The sequence below is a fragment of the Ailuropoda melanoleuca genome, chromosome 2, assembly GCF_002007445.2.
Source record: "Ailuropoda melanoleuca isolate Jingjing chromosome 2, ASM200744v2, whole genome shotgun sequence".
Taxonomy (NCBI): Eukaryota; Metazoa; Chordata; class Mammalia; order Carnivora; family Ursidae; genus Ailuropoda; species Ailuropoda melanoleuca.
This window is the reverse complement of record NC_048219.1, coordinates 49,786,415-49,804,744: the sequence shown is the minus strand read 5'-3', so window position 1 is coordinate 49,804,744 and position 18,330 is coordinate 49,786,415. Positions and strand designations below refer to the sequence as shown.

The 18,330-nt window shown below is 39.8% G+C and overlaps 2 protein-coding genes across 9 annotated transcripts in view; both read right to left on the bottom strand.

Moving 5' to 3' along the window:
* Positions 1–426, bottom strand: part of NEXN (nexilin F-actin binding protein) — a 48,951-nt gene extending 48,525 nt beyond the window's left edge. Inside the window, exon 1 of one of the 5 annotated variants that reach the window (XM_034653724.1) lies at positions 106–426. In XM_034653724.1, the coding sequence (XP_034509615.1) occupies positions 106–305 (200 nt within the window). In that variant the 5' untranslated portion in view covers positions 306–426. The remainder of the gene's footprint in view (positions 1–105) is intronic. The other 4 variants (XM_034653722.1, XM_034653723.1, XM_034653725.1 and 1 more) reach the window with 4 other exon arrangements.
* Positions 427–6,271: 5,845 nt separating this feature from the next.
* MIGA1 (mitoguardin 1) overlaps positions 6,272–18,330 on the bottom strand; it is an 85,370-nt gene continuing 73,311 nt past the window's right edge. The window contains exons 12-17 of one of the 4 annotated variants that reach the window (XR_004623277.1): positions 17,564–17,662; positions 15,375–15,509; positions 13,482–13,535; positions 10,938–11,054; positions 7,556–8,172; positions 6,272–6,290 (exon numbers count right to left, since the gene is read on the bottom strand). Coding sequence is in view for 3 of the 4 variants with exons in the window: in XM_034653745.1 (XP_034509636.1) it covers positions 7,954–8,172; positions 10,938–11,054; positions 13,482–13,535; positions 15,375–15,509; positions 17,564–17,662 (624 nt within the window). In the remaining variant the exon portion in view is untranslated. Of the gene's footprint in view, positions 6,291–7,341; positions 8,173–10,937; positions 11,055–13,481; positions 13,536–15,374; positions 15,510–17,563; positions 17,663–18,330 lie in introns of those variants that run through there. The other 3 variants (XM_034653745.1, XM_034653746.1, XM_034653744.1) reach the window with 3 other exon arrangements.

Sequence of the window (18,330 nt, the reverse complement as noted above, 5' to 3'; positions counted from 1 at the left end):
GGGAGCCGGGAGCGGGGCGCGTCTCCCTGCGGCCCCCGCCCCCGAAGGAGGACCCGACACCTCCGGGCCCGCCGCCCCCGCCCCCCGTTCCCCGACTCCTCTCACCTGCCAGGAGCCGGCGACGAGCGAGTGTCCTCGTTGCGCGTCCTGCGCCTGGGTGTGGGCGGGGGTCTGGGTGCTCCGGCCGCTGCCGCTGCCGCTCCGGCCGCTGGGAGCCCTCTGGCTGCCGCCGCCGCCGCCGCCGCCGCCGCCGTCTCCACCAGCAAGTTTCCATAAAAGTCCTGGTGCGCAGCCTGTTCCCGCATTCCAGGCGGGCCCAGCGCCGGCTGCAGCTGTTCCAGAACACTAGGCCAGTTCCCCCCACCCCCACCTCCGCCGTAGCGCCCGGAGAGGGGTGGGGTGTCCAGGAGGGAGACGGAAGAGGGGGCGGCGGCTGCCAACTTTCCCCCAGAACCTGCGTGTCGCCCGAGTCTGGGTCGCTGAGCCTTTCACGTGGGGTCTGCCTCCACCTCCGGGCAGGGGCCGGGGACGGAAGGCCGCATCCCCAGTGGGAAGGGAGTGATGATGGGATTCATAGAGCGGCTGGAGCTGGCTCCCCACCACCTACAGCCGGTTTGCCCTGGGGCCCACCTCTCTCAGCGACTCTCCCAGTCCTGGTTTCTAACCAAGACCCCGAACCACTACGCTATCTTCATCCAAACCATGACCTTTGGCCAATTTTTCTTCTAATGCTGAGACCATAGGGCAGCAGTCTGGGGACGACTTCGTCTGTCTGTGGCTGTCCTTTTCTTGGCTCTCCTCTTTAACTCTAAAAGTGGTGATAGACAAAGGTGGAAGGAGAAGGGGGAGCGAGGAGAGTTTAAAAGCAAAAAACCTGAAAGCAAGTAATACTTATATAATCTTGAAGGCAAATCACCTTTGGTCCTTCTAAAACCTACATAAAGGCACCTGTGAATATTAGCACCCATGGGCCTTTTCAACGTGGGCCATCAGCCGGTCATTTGAAGCCATCAGACAACCCATATTAAAACCTGAAATGTCCATCCAGCGGGGGAGTTTTTTCTGGTGGGGGAGATCTTCAGTTCTTCGCTGCATGCAGAAAATAAATAATAAAAGATAGATGAAAGAAAAGAAAAAGATTTAAATTGAACTAGAAAGAGGAAGTGGAGTGGGGCAGGAGACAGCTGATGGAGAACGTTGGAAGGACTTTGGCCTTTGAGGTGGGTGGGCATGGTGATTTTGAACAAAGTAGTGACATGATCGGACATATTCTTAACACGTTCACTCCAGCTGACATGTTGCAGATACACTAACTGAAGCAGGAAGGCCGGTTGGGCAGCTTCCAAAACCACCAGGCTGTTAGGTGAGGGGAGCTCGGACCACAGTGATGCCTGTGAAGGTAGTGAGATGCGCTCAGCACTTTTTTTTTTTTCTTGGTACATAAGCAGAACTGGTAGATTTTGGCAACAGATTCAACATGTGGTGTGAGGACCAAGTTTTTGGCCTGAGGACCTAGAAGAGTAGAGTTGTCATTTGCTGGGGTGAGAAAGACTGGCAGGAGGAGGTTAGGCAGGTATAGTCAGGAGCTCAGTTTGGGACAAGCTAAGTTTAACACTATTGAAATCAAAGATTTGCCAGTTCGTACAAACATTCCTCATATACCCAACCTGAGTCACTCGGGTTTATTCTCCAACTTGATTATAACAGTTGCATGCTATTGAAATGACATCAACATTATAAAAGGAAAAATATAAAGACAAAATGAGTTATGGTTTTAGAAAAGCTGAGATGAAAGCTTTGAAGACTTGATAAAGGTAAATAGATTATAAAAATTACCATCAAGCTAGGTGTGGGAAAGACAAATGTATATAATTGGGTACAAAATTATAAAAACTAGGAGGACTCAGCATACATTGCTTTTCATGTAAAGTTTTTCTCCTTCAAAAGTAAGGAAAACTGGAAATCCCAGGTGATGATTTAGCGGTGGAGTTTATATAACAGAGATATCTCAGAATACCGAATGGATCCGTATTCCAAGTAGAGGCCTTGACTCTACATCAAGACTGCCCAAAGAACAAGGTCTACCTTAACTATATACAGTGTATTTTGATTCCTTGCGGTGGTGTCCAGCCGCTAAGATGACCCCAAATGATCCCACCTTTTAATATTCACACTCTCGTGTGATCTCCTCCCACACTGTCCAAAAGGTGGTCTGTATAATCAATACAACACGGTATGTTAGCATGGTATGATGGTATGTCACTTCCAAGTCTAGGTTATAAAAGGTACTGTGTCTTTTGCCTTGATACCTCTTCAATTACTCAATTTGGGAGATGCCCCAGTAGTTTTAAAGACGCTCAGGCGGCTCTGTTACGAGGCCCACATGGCAAAGACCTAACGGCCTCTGACAACGGCCATGTGAGTAAGCAAAGCTTGAGAGCAAATCTTTCAGTCCTAGTCAGACCTTCAATGGCTGCAGTCTCAGGAGAGACCCTGAGCCAGAACCACGAGCAACAGCCATTCTGGGATTCCTAACCCTCAGCAACTGTGTGAGATAATGTTTGTTGTTTCAAGCTGCTAAATTTTGGGATAATTTGTTATGCAGCAGTAGATAACAAACACACCTGCTTTAACCTACTTTTTTAAATTAGCCACCCCCTACCACACTAAGGATCCAGTCCTTTTTAAAGCCTGTGGGCCTATTCTCTCACAGTGTTGTTAAAATAAAAAAAAAAAATTAAAAAAAAAAGCAAAGTTCTGGAAATTATATATTTCAAGTGCTTGCAATTGTCAAAGTGCTCCTCTGTATTCAAGCATTATGGTATTATTTCAAACATAGCAAATTATAAAAGTTCTGTAATCTCCTATATATAAATGTACTTTGTGAAAGGCTTTTGTGACACACATAAGAGACAGTTAAAAGCAAAACGTTGAGGTGGTATTTGATGTACCCATTCCTTTGCTGTGGCTTTTAAGAATAAAGTGTCATAAAAAAAAAAGTAAGAGCACTAAAAAAAAAAAAACACAAAAAAAGGAATAAAGTGTCATAGGAAGGTTTGCTTTTCTCTTCTGTACTGCAATTCAGTCCTTCTCTGCACAAACGATGAAGGTTACTTAGAGGTAGGAAAAAAAAAATCCCAAAACACCTCAGCAGACAAGAGAGCTGTGCAGTATGATCAAAGATGTCAGCAGCATGAGGAGAGAGCAAGATTAAAGGAGTAGAGGTGGCAGGATAAAGTATCACAGAATACAGGGTAGGAAAAGAAATACTACAGACTAAAAGTCAAAGTGGCATAAGAACAGTAAAGACGACAGTGGATGAACCAAATGAATTAACAGAGATTTCCAGCAAAGCCCCACAAATAATATCACAGTAAGACACTGAGATGCTTGTAGAGACGTATTTTAAACATACCTAAAAATTCAGAGATGTTTAAAGTTTTTGTTTTTTTTCATTTACTTAAGTAATCTCTACACTCAACATAGGGCTCAAACTCATGGCCCCGAGATCAAGAGTCCAGTGCTCTTCTGACTGAGCCACCAAAGACCCAGGCGCCCCAAAACCCAGAGATGTTTAAAATATACAAAATATGACGTCCGGGCAGCGGGATCGGAGAGGACGGCAGGCAACAAAGAAACAGAAGAGGAGGCTGAGGTGCCGCTCCAGCGTCCGGTCCTGGTCCCTGTCCAGCCCTGTCTCGGCGCTGGGAAGAGTGCCCGCGGGCTGGTGTGCTTTGGGCTGTTTTTACAGCCGGTGAAGCCGCCTTGCCATGCGGTGGCCCCAGGGCCCCCGGCAGCATCCCCTCTGCCTTGACTAAACGTATGTGGACTCTGACAGGAAGTGGGGGGAAACGGGATGTCTGAATAGGGACGGATGCATGAACATCAATTAGATAAGTGTATATTGTGTTTGATGGCATTCCCAAACCAAACACTTTATTAATTAAAACACAAGTACTCTGGCTTCACTCATCACAGAACTGTCTTTTCTCCCACTTCGTCTACAGAGAAGACATGTGCTTTGGTACTTGCTTCCAACGGTTCTGCAGTCGTCGGTGCTCTCTGCGCCTGTGGGTGTGGACTGAGGGACATGGAGAGCTCCCCTATGGCGGGGTCTGATGAGACCAGTGTCATCGTGCAAATGTATATAAGCATTGCATAAAATAGTCAACACATCAGTAAGATGTACCATCACCGTTTTATTTGGCAGTAGTAGAAATACATCCATGTTATAGTGCTTATTTTAGCTAAAGAGCCAGTGCTATTTTTCTGCTACTGTAGTGTTTCACCTTTACATAAATTAGTAAGTACAATCCCTACATTTAGGAAATAGACACGTTTACTAATATCAGCCAAGTAAGGACAATACATGGTTGTTTCCAAACTAAGCAAAACAATAACATAATAGAATCATTAGGAAAAAAGAAAGAATGCCCTTATCTCCATTAATCACAGATTATACAAATTCTTAAGTCTCACAGAGAAATTTCTAAATTAATTAATCCAAGCAAAAAACAAAAGATTTGAATTCAGCCTAATTCTTATAATCGCTTGGCAATGTATATTCCAAATAATTTCCTAATATGTGTTCACATTAAAATAAAAGCAAATTATGTTATGAACATAATTTAAAATTTCTGATTATGAAAGGTCACAGAGAAGTATATTAAACGTTACTTTGGCATTCCTATTTCATGGGTTTAAAGGAATACTAAACTAAATTCTTTTGTGATGCAAATAATCACTCTTTAGGTAATCATTTAAGCAGAAAATGTGACATCTTTTTTTTTATTAATTATAGTTGACAATGTTACATGAGTTTCAGGTGTGAAAATGTTACATCTTAAGGCAAGAAAAAGTTTGTAAATATTTTTTATAAAGTCAGGTAATTTAACAATAGAATCAAAATAAATGGATGCAAATAAACAGTACTATCTCATGAGACAAAGTTTTTTGGAGCTGACTATAACCGTATGAAAAACTTGGCTTCTTTTTTAAAAAATCTCACTTTGACATTTAATAAACATTATCGTAAGCCTTCAACGAAGAAATAACTAGCCTTTTAGCTGAACAAAAACGTAGAGAAACCAAAATAGAAAGAAAGTTACCAAACATAAATCACCTGAACACGATCTTTTTTCTTCGAGAAAACAGGAGGGAAAAACCATTTTCTCAGGATAAATTCAAGGCCCTCTGATGACCACGTACACAGAAAAATGGACGGTAGTAGGACTGGTGGTGGCAATGGCAATTTTCTGACAGCACCAGCAAGAGTAAGTGTCTAACAGGGTTTTTTCCTAGAAAGCTCTAGACTAGTTTAATCATTTTTTATTACTTATAACATTGCTTTCGTTGTTTAACCCAATTTCCAGGCAAACCAAAATTGGTACATATGTCATAAGTACTCTGCTGTGGCCAGAACCATTTTTAAGAGATGTTTCTTTTAAAAAGTTCAAGTTTCTTCCCGTACAATAGAGAGGTTTTTTTCTATACTTATTACCCTGAAATTCTATTTGGTCACTCCTGTCTCTTTTGTCAAAGGCCACAGAGAAAGCATTCTGCTGAAGTAGTAGCTACGTAACTGACCAGAAGCAAATCATGCGCAAAACACCGAATCTGACAAACCAACCCTTGAATAGGGGCGACTTTTTTTTTTTAAGGTGTAATGTAAAAGAGGAAAAAAATCACCTTCTGGAAAACCATTCATCTTATCTGATGAAATAAATTCCCCAGAGTTATCTTATGTAGTAGCAGCATTATTAAATAGTGCAATTCTTCAAAACAGATTTCAAACAATATCTTCCTCAAATAAAAAATTAATTAAGTTTACTACGGCTTTGTTGATAAAACCACAACTTAAAACATTGAGCACCCCCCCAACAGGAAGATTAGTATAAGTGATACCTGTCTTGCCTACGCAATGATGGGAATGTGCGTGTGCACACACACACACGTGTGTGAATCTTTCAAGACCAGTGGGACCTCAACAAGAAGCTAAAACTGTAAAATATGAATTAAAAAATAAAACAACACATAATGGAATTTTTAGCTTTGATACTTCTAATGCTATTCTTCCACCAAAAATAAGAATTGTGAATAGCCAATTGTTAAAATTAAGAATATATGTCAGGGGCGCCTGGGTGGCACGGCAGTTAAGCGTCTGCCTTCGGCTCAGGGCGTGATCCTGGCGTTGTGGGATCGAGCCCCATATCAGGCTCCTCCGCTGTGAGCCTGCTTCTTCCTCTCCCTCCCCCTGCTTGTGTTCCCTCTCTCGCTGGCTGTCTCTATCTCTGTCGCATAAATAAATAAAATCTTAAAAAAAAAAAATATATGTCAAAACATCAGGAGCTAAATATCAAAGCAATATTTCATATTGTTTAATGCCATAACCCACACATTATGGGACACAGTACATGCAAACAGCATAAAGATTCTGAAACTCATATTTTGTAACTAGTATTACATAAGTGTGGCACAACTGTAAATTTAAAACCTTAAAAGATTATGTTTTCCCCCCTTACTTTTCATTTTCTATTCATTAATCAGAAACTAGGCACTTTAATCTAAAAATTCATTTTTAAAAAATATATTTTAGATCTTTCTGAGTAACTCCCTCCTAAAATAAAAAAAAAAGCCCACCGTAGGAGCAAAATCAACGAATCCAATCCGTTGATATGCTGAGTGAGCCACTTTAAATAAGTGGTATATGATTTAGACACTAAATTGACAGAGCTCTGAATTTATCTACTACACTCTGAAGAAACCTACTCATATGAACAACCCATTTGTTCATTTATTTATCATAAAGGACATGAAATATACTTCCATGCTATTAAAAAATATTTTGTTCTATGTCCAGGGGAAGAAAACCTTTAAAAACTCACTAAGATTCAAAGTATGAATATTTTTAAAATATGGGCATAATATGACAAACTCCCCGTGTGCTACAAATTGTACAGAAGAAAGGAGAAATTATTTTACTATATCCAGATTAATACCTTCAGATATTGGGAGATAGTTTCAAAACTACACACAAAAAAATCTTAATGACCTCTCATAGTTAATGTTTTCTTTTTAATCAATAATCATTCAAGGGAAAATGCTCTAATCTATAAAAAGATAAAAGAAATTTCTTCAGTCTCATTGTTCTAACTTATAGGACCAATAATAATGTATTTTGGAAACTGCAGTAAATCAAATATAAACTTGTAACTTGTAAACTTCTCAGTGTCAATTCATTTAAATGTTTTATAATGATACTCAGCCATTACAATTTCTCTGATTCAAACATGAGCAACTGCACAAGCAGTAATGTAAGCAGTACANGTAACTTGTAAACTTCTCAGTGTCAATTCATTTAAATGTTTTATAATGATACTCAGCCATTACAATTTCTCTGATTCAAACATGAGCAACTGCACAAGCAGTAATGTAAGCAGTACATATCAAACACCACTACTGCCCAAACTTGATTGAACAATAAATAACTTTACAATGAAAAATACATTTTCAGGCAAAGTTAAATTTGTTGACACTAGGAGTAATATATTCTTACATAAGGGGGCCACAGAGGTCTTGGCTGAAGTGTATACTTTCAAGGTGCAAAGCATAAAAACAGAGCTTTTGAGAATGATACTGGACATTGCAGACAGTTCGGGACGACAAATCAACTAACTCGCAAGTACTGGTTTCAGTTCAAGCAATATTTCTGTAAAATATACATTTCATGACTTAAATTATTACCTAAAGACTAGAAGGCGCCACTTTGGATACAGTACACAGGGATTCAACGACAGAGCTTCTGTGTAAATAACAGAATGATCGCTCATTCTCTCCCAGATGTCTTTTCCCTCCCTGAGTCCATATCCCCCAACTCCTTGTAATACATGGTACAAAATCAACAGTTACCTAACTATTTCACAGCACACTCCCACTGTATGGTTTTTATGGTACTTATTGTACTTTGGCTTCCAACAGGCCGCTGGACATAACGTGCCCGTGACTACTCAGACAGCTACTTGCATGCCTCAGTGCATCCGCTCCGAGATAGGCCATTAGGAGTTCAGTGCGGCGAGTAAGGAGCTGCATGAGGTCTTCGGCCAAAGTCTCTATACTGGAATAGCGTACCTTCTCGAAGTCAAAAATGTCTTTGAGGAAGAAAAGAACTTGATTCTGGAAAATGAACACAAAACAAATTGGCACTATCGACCAAAATTATATTAATCTAAATAGTTACCAATATTGTAACGAGCACTGAATTAGCAGAAGGCCTGACTTCCAGTACTAGTAACATATCACATTGGAAAAGGGACCTTGAATGAGTGATGAAACCTTTCCTAGGACACACTTTCTTTTTATACTTGGTCACACTTGTCCTTTACACTGTTCAGGGCTGACGTGATGATGAAAAAAAAAATCTATGGAAAATGCCTATAAACCCTAAAGCACTGTCTAAATGTAAGGAGCTAGAACTAACTCTTTCTCAATAATTGATGTTTTCAGTGTTACCTCTGAACACTGGTACTACTTTAAGACGGAAGAGTAAACTACTTCCAATAGTTGTAACTTTTACTTTTTAAAAATTATTTATTTATTTATTTATTTATTTATTTATTTTTGAAAGAGAGAGAGAGAAAGCACTAGCAGGGGAAGGCGTGGATGGAGAGGCAGAGAATCTCAAGCGGACTCTGCACTGAGCACAGAGCCACCTCAGGGCTTGATCTTATGACCCTGAGATCATGACCTGAGCCAAAACCAAGAGTCGGACATTTAACTGACTGAGCCACCCAGCCGCCCCTGTAACTTTTAAGTTTTTTAAAATTTTTTAAAAAGATTTTTTATTTATTTTTTAAAAATAAATAAATAAATTCTTGTGGGAGAGAGAGAAAGTGCGCAAGTGGGAGCGGTAAGAGGAGGGAGAAGCAGGCTCCCTGCTGAGCCAGGAGCTAGATGCGGGACTCGATCCCAGGACCCTGGGATCATAACCTGAGACAATGCAGACACTTAACCGACTGAACCACCCAGGTGCCCTAACTTTTAAGTTTTAAGTGTATATTTTTCTGTATATAAAAAACTTAAGATACATGAAAAATAAAAATTTTAGGTCTCAAACCAGTGGAAGATCATGAAGGATATTTCATTTCATTAAGTTAATACTTATGCTGAAACTCACTTTTTTACTGCAGTACGGTTGAACTATAGTGTTTTATTAGTTTCAGGTGTACAACACAGTGATTCAACAAGTCTACACGTGACTCAGTGCTCACCATGGTAAGTACAGTTACCACCCATCACCAAACAATGTTTTTACAATATTATTGGCTGTATTCCCTATGCTGTACCTTTCATCCCCGTGGCTTTCTTATTTTATAACTGGAAGTTTGTATCTCTTACTCCCCTTCACCTATTTCACCCATCCTCCCAATCCCCTCCCCTCTGGCCACCACCAGCTTGTTCTCTGTATTTATGATTCCATATGATTTTTGTTCATTTGCTTTGCTTTCTGGTTTCCACCTGTAAGTGAAATTACATGGCATTTGTCTTTCTCTGTCTGACTTATTTCACCCTGTAGGTCCAACCATGTTGTTGAAAATGGCAAAATCTCATTCTTTTTTTGCTGAAACTCATTTTAAGCAAGTTGTATACTACTAAGTATTAAGTCACAGGCTGTTATGCCATGATGGGGAAAAAAAAGTAATTCCAAACAACAAAAAACAGAAATACTTTATTTCTATCCCACGAAATCAAGTGTTAAGAAGTACTAGGAGGGGGGGTGCCTGGGTGGCACAGCGGTTAAGCGTCTGCCTTCGGCTCAGGACGTGATCCCAGCGTTATGGGATCGAGCCCCACATCAGGCTCCTCTGCTATGAGCCTGCTTCTTCCTCTCCTACTCCCCCTGCTTGTGTACCCTCTCTCGCTGGCTGTCTCTCTCTCTGTCGAATAAATAAATAAAATCTTTAAAAAAAAAAAAAAAAGAAGTACTAGGAGGGCACACTTCCTAGATTTGCTTGACTCTGTATCTGGATGGGTCGTTAGCAATCAACCTGTCAAGCCCCTTCATTTTACAGATGAAGAAAAGGAGCACAGAGCATAATTTGCCCAGAGTCAGGCTGTTCATTAACAACGAACTTAATCCCCAGTCAAAATTCTTCCCACTAAACACATACCTTACGTTTTAGGAGTTCAAAAAAACACAAGTCAAAAATTGATCAGTTTTGAATGACAGTAAAATAAATATTTACTAAACATTTATACAAATGTTACATTAACAGCACTTAAACATAAAAATTTAACTTTTTAAATGAATAGCGTGAAACATCCAAACTTTCAAACATCAAAAACTTTCAAACTCATACTTGATTATGTTTACTTTTATTTGCTCTTTGAAACTCAGCCTAAATTCAAGACTATGAAATAGTGAGACTTTTCTTGGCACTGTGCCAAGCAGAAGATTCTGCAAGGAGCTATAATTTCTGTTTCGGTGAACTGCTGATGTTGGGATACAACCGTTAACTCCCATGTTATTTCTCACAACTGCGGTTTATCATTCACGTTACCTTAAACCAGAACTTACTTCTAAATTGCTCACATGTGCAATAAAGACACATTATTATTGTTTTATACATTTCAGAAGGGTCCAGAGGTAAAGAACAACTGTCTGCAGCAACTTGATTGTAACACGGTAACACCACACAAAAGCATGTATCTATTATAGGAGGAATTGATGAGGTGAATGGACTTGTTGAATCTACTCCAGGATAAAGCACCAAATCTATACAATAATGTTCCACCAGCATTTAAACACTGAATTTAGGTGACTTTTATAACTTTACCTTTCATGAACATTCTTTTTTCTACAAAAGCAAAAACAAAACAGAATAAAGCCTCGCCCACTTTTCGATTTTGAAAAAAAGAGACGATTCAATGACTGAACATACCTTAAAGAAGCAACATAAATCATACAGAGAATTTCTAGGACCCAAAAAGCCCCAGGCGAGGACAGGGCTGATCTGCTCACAAATGGCATAAAAATGGGCAAAAAATCCATCTGGGATCTGTTGGGAAGTAAAGGAGAATCAAGTTATTTTTACCTTCTTGAATTAGCTATCTCTAGCCGAGAGATTTAAATTGCTGTCCATCATATCATCAGTTCTTTTTGAGGACAGCCCAAGGGTTAACAATGAGCCAGCCTACTAAGAAAGTGAATAAGCTTACAAGTAACTTTTAGAGTCACAGAATGTTTTATATAAATTTCATATCCTAGCCAACAGTTTCAAATGTGCTGAGGAACGTTATTTCTTGAAGGCATTTTCACCTCATAAAAATACTTCATAAAAAGTAATCACATCAGTGTTACAACCAAGCAATAACAAGAATGCTATGGTGTTCCTACACAGTATAATTTTTAGGATGAATGAGATTACCATGGTTTCAGCTATTAGACAGTTCCATTCAATCACTTAATTAGACTACCTGAAAAAGACCAAAATGATTTTCAAATGACTAAGCACAAAAATATGCTAATTAGAATCCTAACTTTTAGTTGAGGAACCAGATATTATTGAAGCATTTAATTGTATAATTACTACCTCTTCTCGTGCAATAGTAATACACACAGGAACCTCTCTAAGTTTATTAATAACTTTCTGAATTTCCCTTGTTAAATAACATCCTGTGGGATTTGTCATATGGCATCAACGGGGGATAACTACGCCTTAAGATTCTGTCTCCTGGAGGGGTTATATAGGTTCCAAAACATCTTCTAAACCTCAATTTAAAAAAATATATACTCTAGCAGCAATTACCATTTAATGAGTGGCCATTATATTCCAGATAATGTGCTAGGTTCTATTTAATCTAATAAAACGTTCCTGAAAAAGTAGGTCCTGTTAACATCATTTTAATCATGTAGAAAGTGATACATCAGAGGAGTTAAGTAAACTGCCTAAGTAACACATAGCTAACCAGCGAAGGCCAAAAAACCATGAAGGATGCACTGAAGTTATTATTTAGTCTGAGAGGTTCTGCATGTATTAAAATTCTAAATCCCATAGACTCTAACTGTAGTAGGAATTCAGACAGGTAGGACATTAGCATGAGCTGGATGAAGAGACATGCTTCTGCAAGTAATAACACTGAGCTGAATTCAACAATAGGTAAGATATATTTAAATACAGAGGAAAGACTACGGCATTCCAGGTATAGAAATTAGTTCTCCAAGAGGTGAGATATATACGTAATCTGTGGCTATGGACAGAAGACTAGTCTAAGGTACAAGATTTATTCTAAGAAGACAAAGTTATATATGTTATTACTATCATGGTTATTATGGAAACTATTATTTATTAATCTCCTTTTTATATTTTTCATTCTATGTTTAAATGAAGCTGGTTGAAGGGCGCCTGGGTGGCACAGTGGTTAAGCGTATGCCTTCGGCTCAGGGCGTGATCCCGGCATTATGGGATCGAGCCCCACATCAGGCTCCTCCGCTGTGAGCCTGCTTCTTCCTCTCCCACTCCCCCTGCTGTGTTCCCTCTCTCTCTGGCTGTCTCTATCTCTGTCAAATAAATAAAATCTTTAAAAAAATAAAAAAATTAAAAAAAAAATAAATAAAGCTGGTTGATATTATCTCATTTCATCCTTACACCTACCCTTATGAAGTAGGTACCAATTCCATTCTTCAAACAGGAGAACTGGAGGTCAGCTGAGAGTCAGGAACTTGCCCAGGTCATAATAGCTACTGTTGAGAGTCAAGCCCAAGTCTATAAGTCTGCCCCCTAGCCCCAAACCAGTGGTTCCCAAATGTTAGAGTTTATAATCATCATTTGGAAAGCTTATTTAAAACACAGGGTCTCTGGAATCATTTTTTTTTTAAGTTTATTGAATGATAGAGTACAAAGCTCCCAAAGAGGGAGGGGACCTGAGAGGGTTGCCCTCTGGAATCATTTTATTTTATTTTTTTTAAAAATTTTATTTATTTATTTGAGAGACAGAGATAGAGATAGTGAGAGAGAGAACAAGCAGGGAGGAGAGAGAGAAGCAGGCTCCCTACTGAGCAGGGAGCCCAATGTGGGGCTCGATCCCAGGATCCTGGGATCATGACCTGAGCCGAAGGCAGACACTTAACGACTGAGACACCCAGGCACCCCACTCTGGAATCATTTTCAACAAGAATTATTCACATACATGGTCCCTAGAATCATTTTAAAAATTCTATCCAAGACATTTCTAACCCTAAACCCTCTCTCACATACTAGAAATCCCATGCGTGCCTCAATTTGCTCTACTGAACTATACAGAATGTTAATGGAAAGGGAGAAGGAATTCAAAACGGGAAGCAAACCCAATATCAACAAGTCACTCATCCAGCTTCAGGGACGGTCCCTATGAACTGCCATCCCCACTTGAGAACTGACTCAGCAGTTTGACAGGAGCCTCAAATTACTCAAAAAAGAAGAAGTCCAAGGCATAATGAAGCTTACCTTCATCTGTTGCCTCTTCTGTTTCAGCACTGACCAACAGCTTGAAGCCACAGCCTAAATATATGCAAAGGAGAAAAAGCAAGACTTACATTTATGACTACATAAACTTTGCATTTGGAGTGATTTTTATTAGAAATTCATAGGCTTATGGGTTTGAAGTGTTCAAAACATTAACCAGCCCAGGATCCTTCTATTGTTTGTGAATAATAATGAAAAGGAATTTTGTTTTTATAAGTTTTAAAATTAAATGCAAAGCCACTGAAGGAAAAAGGCTGAGCTCTGGTACCAAGAAACTTGGTTAACTATAATTCAACTCTCAGAGTTCTTCAGTTCTGTTCCTATGGGAAAAGAGTGAAAATAAGGGTACACAGATACACATATACAATAGCTGTTTTATGCATAGTAATGAAGACAACGTAGTATTTTTTTTCCTTCAGGAATAGTACTGCTGGAAATGGCTGTGGCTGTAGAGCTAACAGTTTTTTGTTTTTTTTTTTTTTAAGATTTTTATTTATTCATTCAACAGAGAGAGAGACAGCCAGCGAGAGAGGGAACACAAGCAGGGGGAGTGGGAGAGGAAGAAGCAGGCTCCCAGGGGAGGAGCCTGATGTGGGGCTCGATCCCAAGACTCCGGACCAAGACTCCGGGATCACGCCCTGAGCCGAAGGCAGACGCTTAACGACTGAGCCACCCAGGCGCCCCAGAGCTAACAGTTTTACTCCAAGAAAGAACTAAGAAATACAGCCTAATGAAAGGGACTAAAACATACAAGTGGATCTTAAGGACATCTGGCATGGCCCAACTTTGATCAAGATCACTTTACCAGGGGCGCCTGGGTGGCATAGCGGTTAAGCGTCTGCCTTCGGCTCAGGGCGTGATCCCGGCGTTATAGGATCGAGCCCCACATCAGGCTCCTCTGCTATGGGCCTGCTTCTTCCTCTCCCACTCCCCCCTGCTTGTGTTCCCTCTCTCGCTGGCTGTCTCTATCTCTGTCAAATAAATAAATAAAAATCTTTAAAAAAAAAAAAAAAAAAGATCACTTTACCAAATCAGTTAAGAAACGGGAGAACATGTACCTTTTATGGTTAAAACATATTTTGAGTGAAAAGTGGATTTATTAAAAATGCTTTAAAATTTAATATCAGAAATTTCCAAAATAATTGTGAAATAGGCAGCTGGAACATTTTTTTAAAGGCATTCTAATTGCAGCATGAGTATCTATTCCACCTACTTCCTTCCAGGTACACACTGAAAGCACAACAAAAAAACAAAGTCAAATAGAGATCTGAGTTCAAAAAACAAGAGAAACTGATAACAAAGCATCGAATATAGTTTAAACCTGTTTTATTTTTGCATATGCCTATTTCTTTTACTCCTTTTTTTAATTTTTAAAAAATTTATTTTTAAGTACTCTCTACACTAACATGGGGCTTGAACTCACAACCTAGAGATAAAGAGTTGCACTCTCTACCAACTGAGCCAGTGAAGCACCCCTTCCTCCCCTAATTTTTGATAGTATTTGAGAACATAAATCTCCATATTTTCCTCTAAAAAATACATACTGCCTTTTTACAACTGCTATATTTCAGGTTAGTCACAGAGCCAGTTCAGTTACAATTTTTGGTTAGGCCTGAACTGGTCTGAAGCCTGAGTCTGAGATCTGAAGAAACACTGGGTCCTGCAGGTCAGCGCAGGGACAGACAGAAGAGCCAAAGAGAATTTCATCTGAAGATGTTGCGTCTCATACACAGCTGATCCCAGTATCAAGGATTGAGCCCAGTTTCCATGCTAGGCATTCTATAGGCAAATATATAAGTAAGTCTTATTGATCTTCCCAGCTGACCATTTCTCATCAAATTTAAATGGTTAAGAAAAAGGTAAACCACCACTTACAGTTTCTTTGAAGGAGGAGTTTAGCCAGCGATTATTTACTACATTCTGTATGGATGTGGGTGGGTTTTCTAAATCTTCAAAGGAATCCATTAATATAAAATCCAGAACAACATCATAAAAATTTAGATTTTTCACCTGCATTAAATTATGAGTTAAAACACAAATTATTGTTACTTAGAGCTGAAATACAGTCTGAACCAGGGCTTCACGCTTTTTAACAGCAGGGTCTTTATAGTTGACTCACATTATATCCCTGACAAAAAAAGAGGAGGAAGAGAGACAAATATGAAAACAACTCACCCCCAGAAACTGTAATTCACATAATAGTTGTTCCTTCCTAGAGCCCATCAGCTGAAATTAATCTCTCCTTCACTGCATTCTAAGAGTCCTTTGTTCATGCTTTGATTACGGTACCCACCATGCTCCATCTGCTCTGTTCTACAGTTCCTGGGATATCTGCCCGTCTTCCCCACCACATCAGGAGCCTCTTGCTCCTTCTTTCAGTCATGCATACCGTGTTGGACTACATGCCATACCAGGTGCTCAAACTTCCACGGCAACCAAATGAGATGCTTAGAATTTAGTGGGAAAACAGAGAGCAACAAATAACCCCACAAATACACAGCTATGAACTGTGATAAACCCAGTAAAGGAAAAAGGACATCGGACTATGAGAGCTTATGATGGAGATTCTAATCTAGACTACATGTCAGAGAGGCCTTTCTTTGGGGACCGAGGCATCCCAGATATGGGAAATACCTGTCAAAGTGTTTCAGGTAAGAAGGAACGTAGTGGCGTTCAGTTGAAGAAAGTCATCAAAAGTGCGCTGTAGCCCTCTCTAGCAAAGGGCACAGGGGCAAGAGGCTGGAGACAAGGAGGAAGGGCTAGGTCTATGTTCACGATTTTGGATTTTATCCAGTATTTTGGAGGGGTGGTGGTAGAGGGGAGATGGATGATCAGATCTGCATTTTTTAAAGACTGTTTGGCAGCAGTGTAGAGACTGGAATGGAGAGGAGGGAGGGTGGTGCCAGGGAGGGAGGAGTAGCCAGGGAATCTGGCAGTGCAAAGACTCAGAGGTAGTCCAGGGATACAGAGTGTTTACTCGGGCACAATGGTGCTGGCAGGATTAGAGAGAAGTTGAAGAAACTAAAAAAACTGACAAAACTTAGACGTAAATATGATATGGTAGGCAAGGACCGGGAGGTGTAAAGGATGAGTCCCAGGTTTCTGGCCTGCACAACTGAATGGATACCAATCCCTCCACCAAATGAGGGAACACCAAAAAAAGAAAGAGTATGTTTTTCTATCTTTGTATGGACTATTTCCTCTGCCTAGAAAGCCTGTCAGCCCCTTGCAAACTCATTCTTTAAGCTTCTGTTACAACAAAATGTTCCAGGCTCATCAGGTATTTCCCCTATCCCAGTGCTGAAATCAGCCATTCTTCCAAGGAGTCCTAGATTCCTTTCAGTGAACAGTGGTACTTAGAGGCCAAGCTCCATGTGCTAGGAGTAATTTCTTTTGAGGTGTTGCTGCTCCCAGACTCTTGGTGAACAGAACCAGGAAGTATACATATGCTTCTAAACATGCAAACCTTTATATCTATTTCTACATCTTAATACACACACACACACACACACACAGAGTAAACTACAAATTCACACGGACAGCTCCTACTCCAATCTTGGCTTTTTATACCTTCCTTCCTGAGAGTGCAAAACCTGGCTCCCATTATTCTCAATATATTTAATTATTTGTTTAAGCCTGTGTAGCCAGTCCCCTGGTCCCTCTAAACTGTCTGTTGTCCCATTCAAAACCATCCCTGTAAAGGCCACCACTCATCCTGCTGGGGCCTTTTTATTGATGAAGGAAGAAGGAAGGAGGGAAGGAGGGAGGGAGAAAGGATTGGGAGGAAGGAAGGAAAAGGGAAGGAAGGAAAGAAGGGAGGGAGGGAGAGGGAGGGAGGGAGGGAGGGAGGGAGGGTGGAAGGGCTTAAAAAAAATGATCGTTTTCAACTATTGCCCTAAAGTATAAAGACTGTGGTTGCTATTGTTTATGACTGTCATAACCACTACCACAAAATTGGTTTTACTGCCATTTAACAAGGACAAGGAAACAGTGGCCTCAGATTATATAAATATTTTATGTACATAACTAAGGGGAATGACCATTACAAAAAAATTTAAACTTACTCCTCTAGCAGCAAGTTCCATTTCAGTATTATCCCAGTGATCGGTCTGCTCTAAAAAATATATCATTTCATCAAACACATCTTCAAACTTCTTTGGATTCTGCAGAAGAAAACACACTTTAATCCTAAACTCAACTTTGTAACAAGGCTCAAGCCTACAAGTGTGTTCGTTAGATCTTTATTCTATTAAGGAACTGAATTAAAATACATTTTCAAGGTATGTCATATACACTTGGTTTAATATTTTGTTGTTCCAACATTTGGCAGAACCCCAGACTAAGAACATTAGTAAAATGTCATAAGCAAACTGCTTACTAATCAAATATGTATGCCTATCTAGGTCAGTCCTTCAGACGAAAACCTGGTGACAGCAGATACTATGTGATGCTTTTGATGCAGTTCTATTCCTCTTCGAGGAACTCTAGGTGAAATCATTGGGTTTAATCTGTCACAGGAAGGTCAAGAAAGCAACATAAGATTTACACTGGGAATTATAAGTAATCAATATCACCTTACATTTATTTTGCACTTTAAAAAATTTTTGCTTTCCCACTTCTCATTTAATTAATGATCGTAAGGCCCCTCTGACATAGTGTACCATAAATATAGTTCTATTATACAAATGAGGTAATTGAGGTTCAAAAGGATGGGTCAGAAAACCAGGTGTTCAAATGGCTCAAGGAAGACCTGTTTTGTTTACTTCTTCTCAACATCTGGATAAACGTTACATAAAGGGAAGGGGTTCCTCACAGTCTTTTTTTTTTTTTT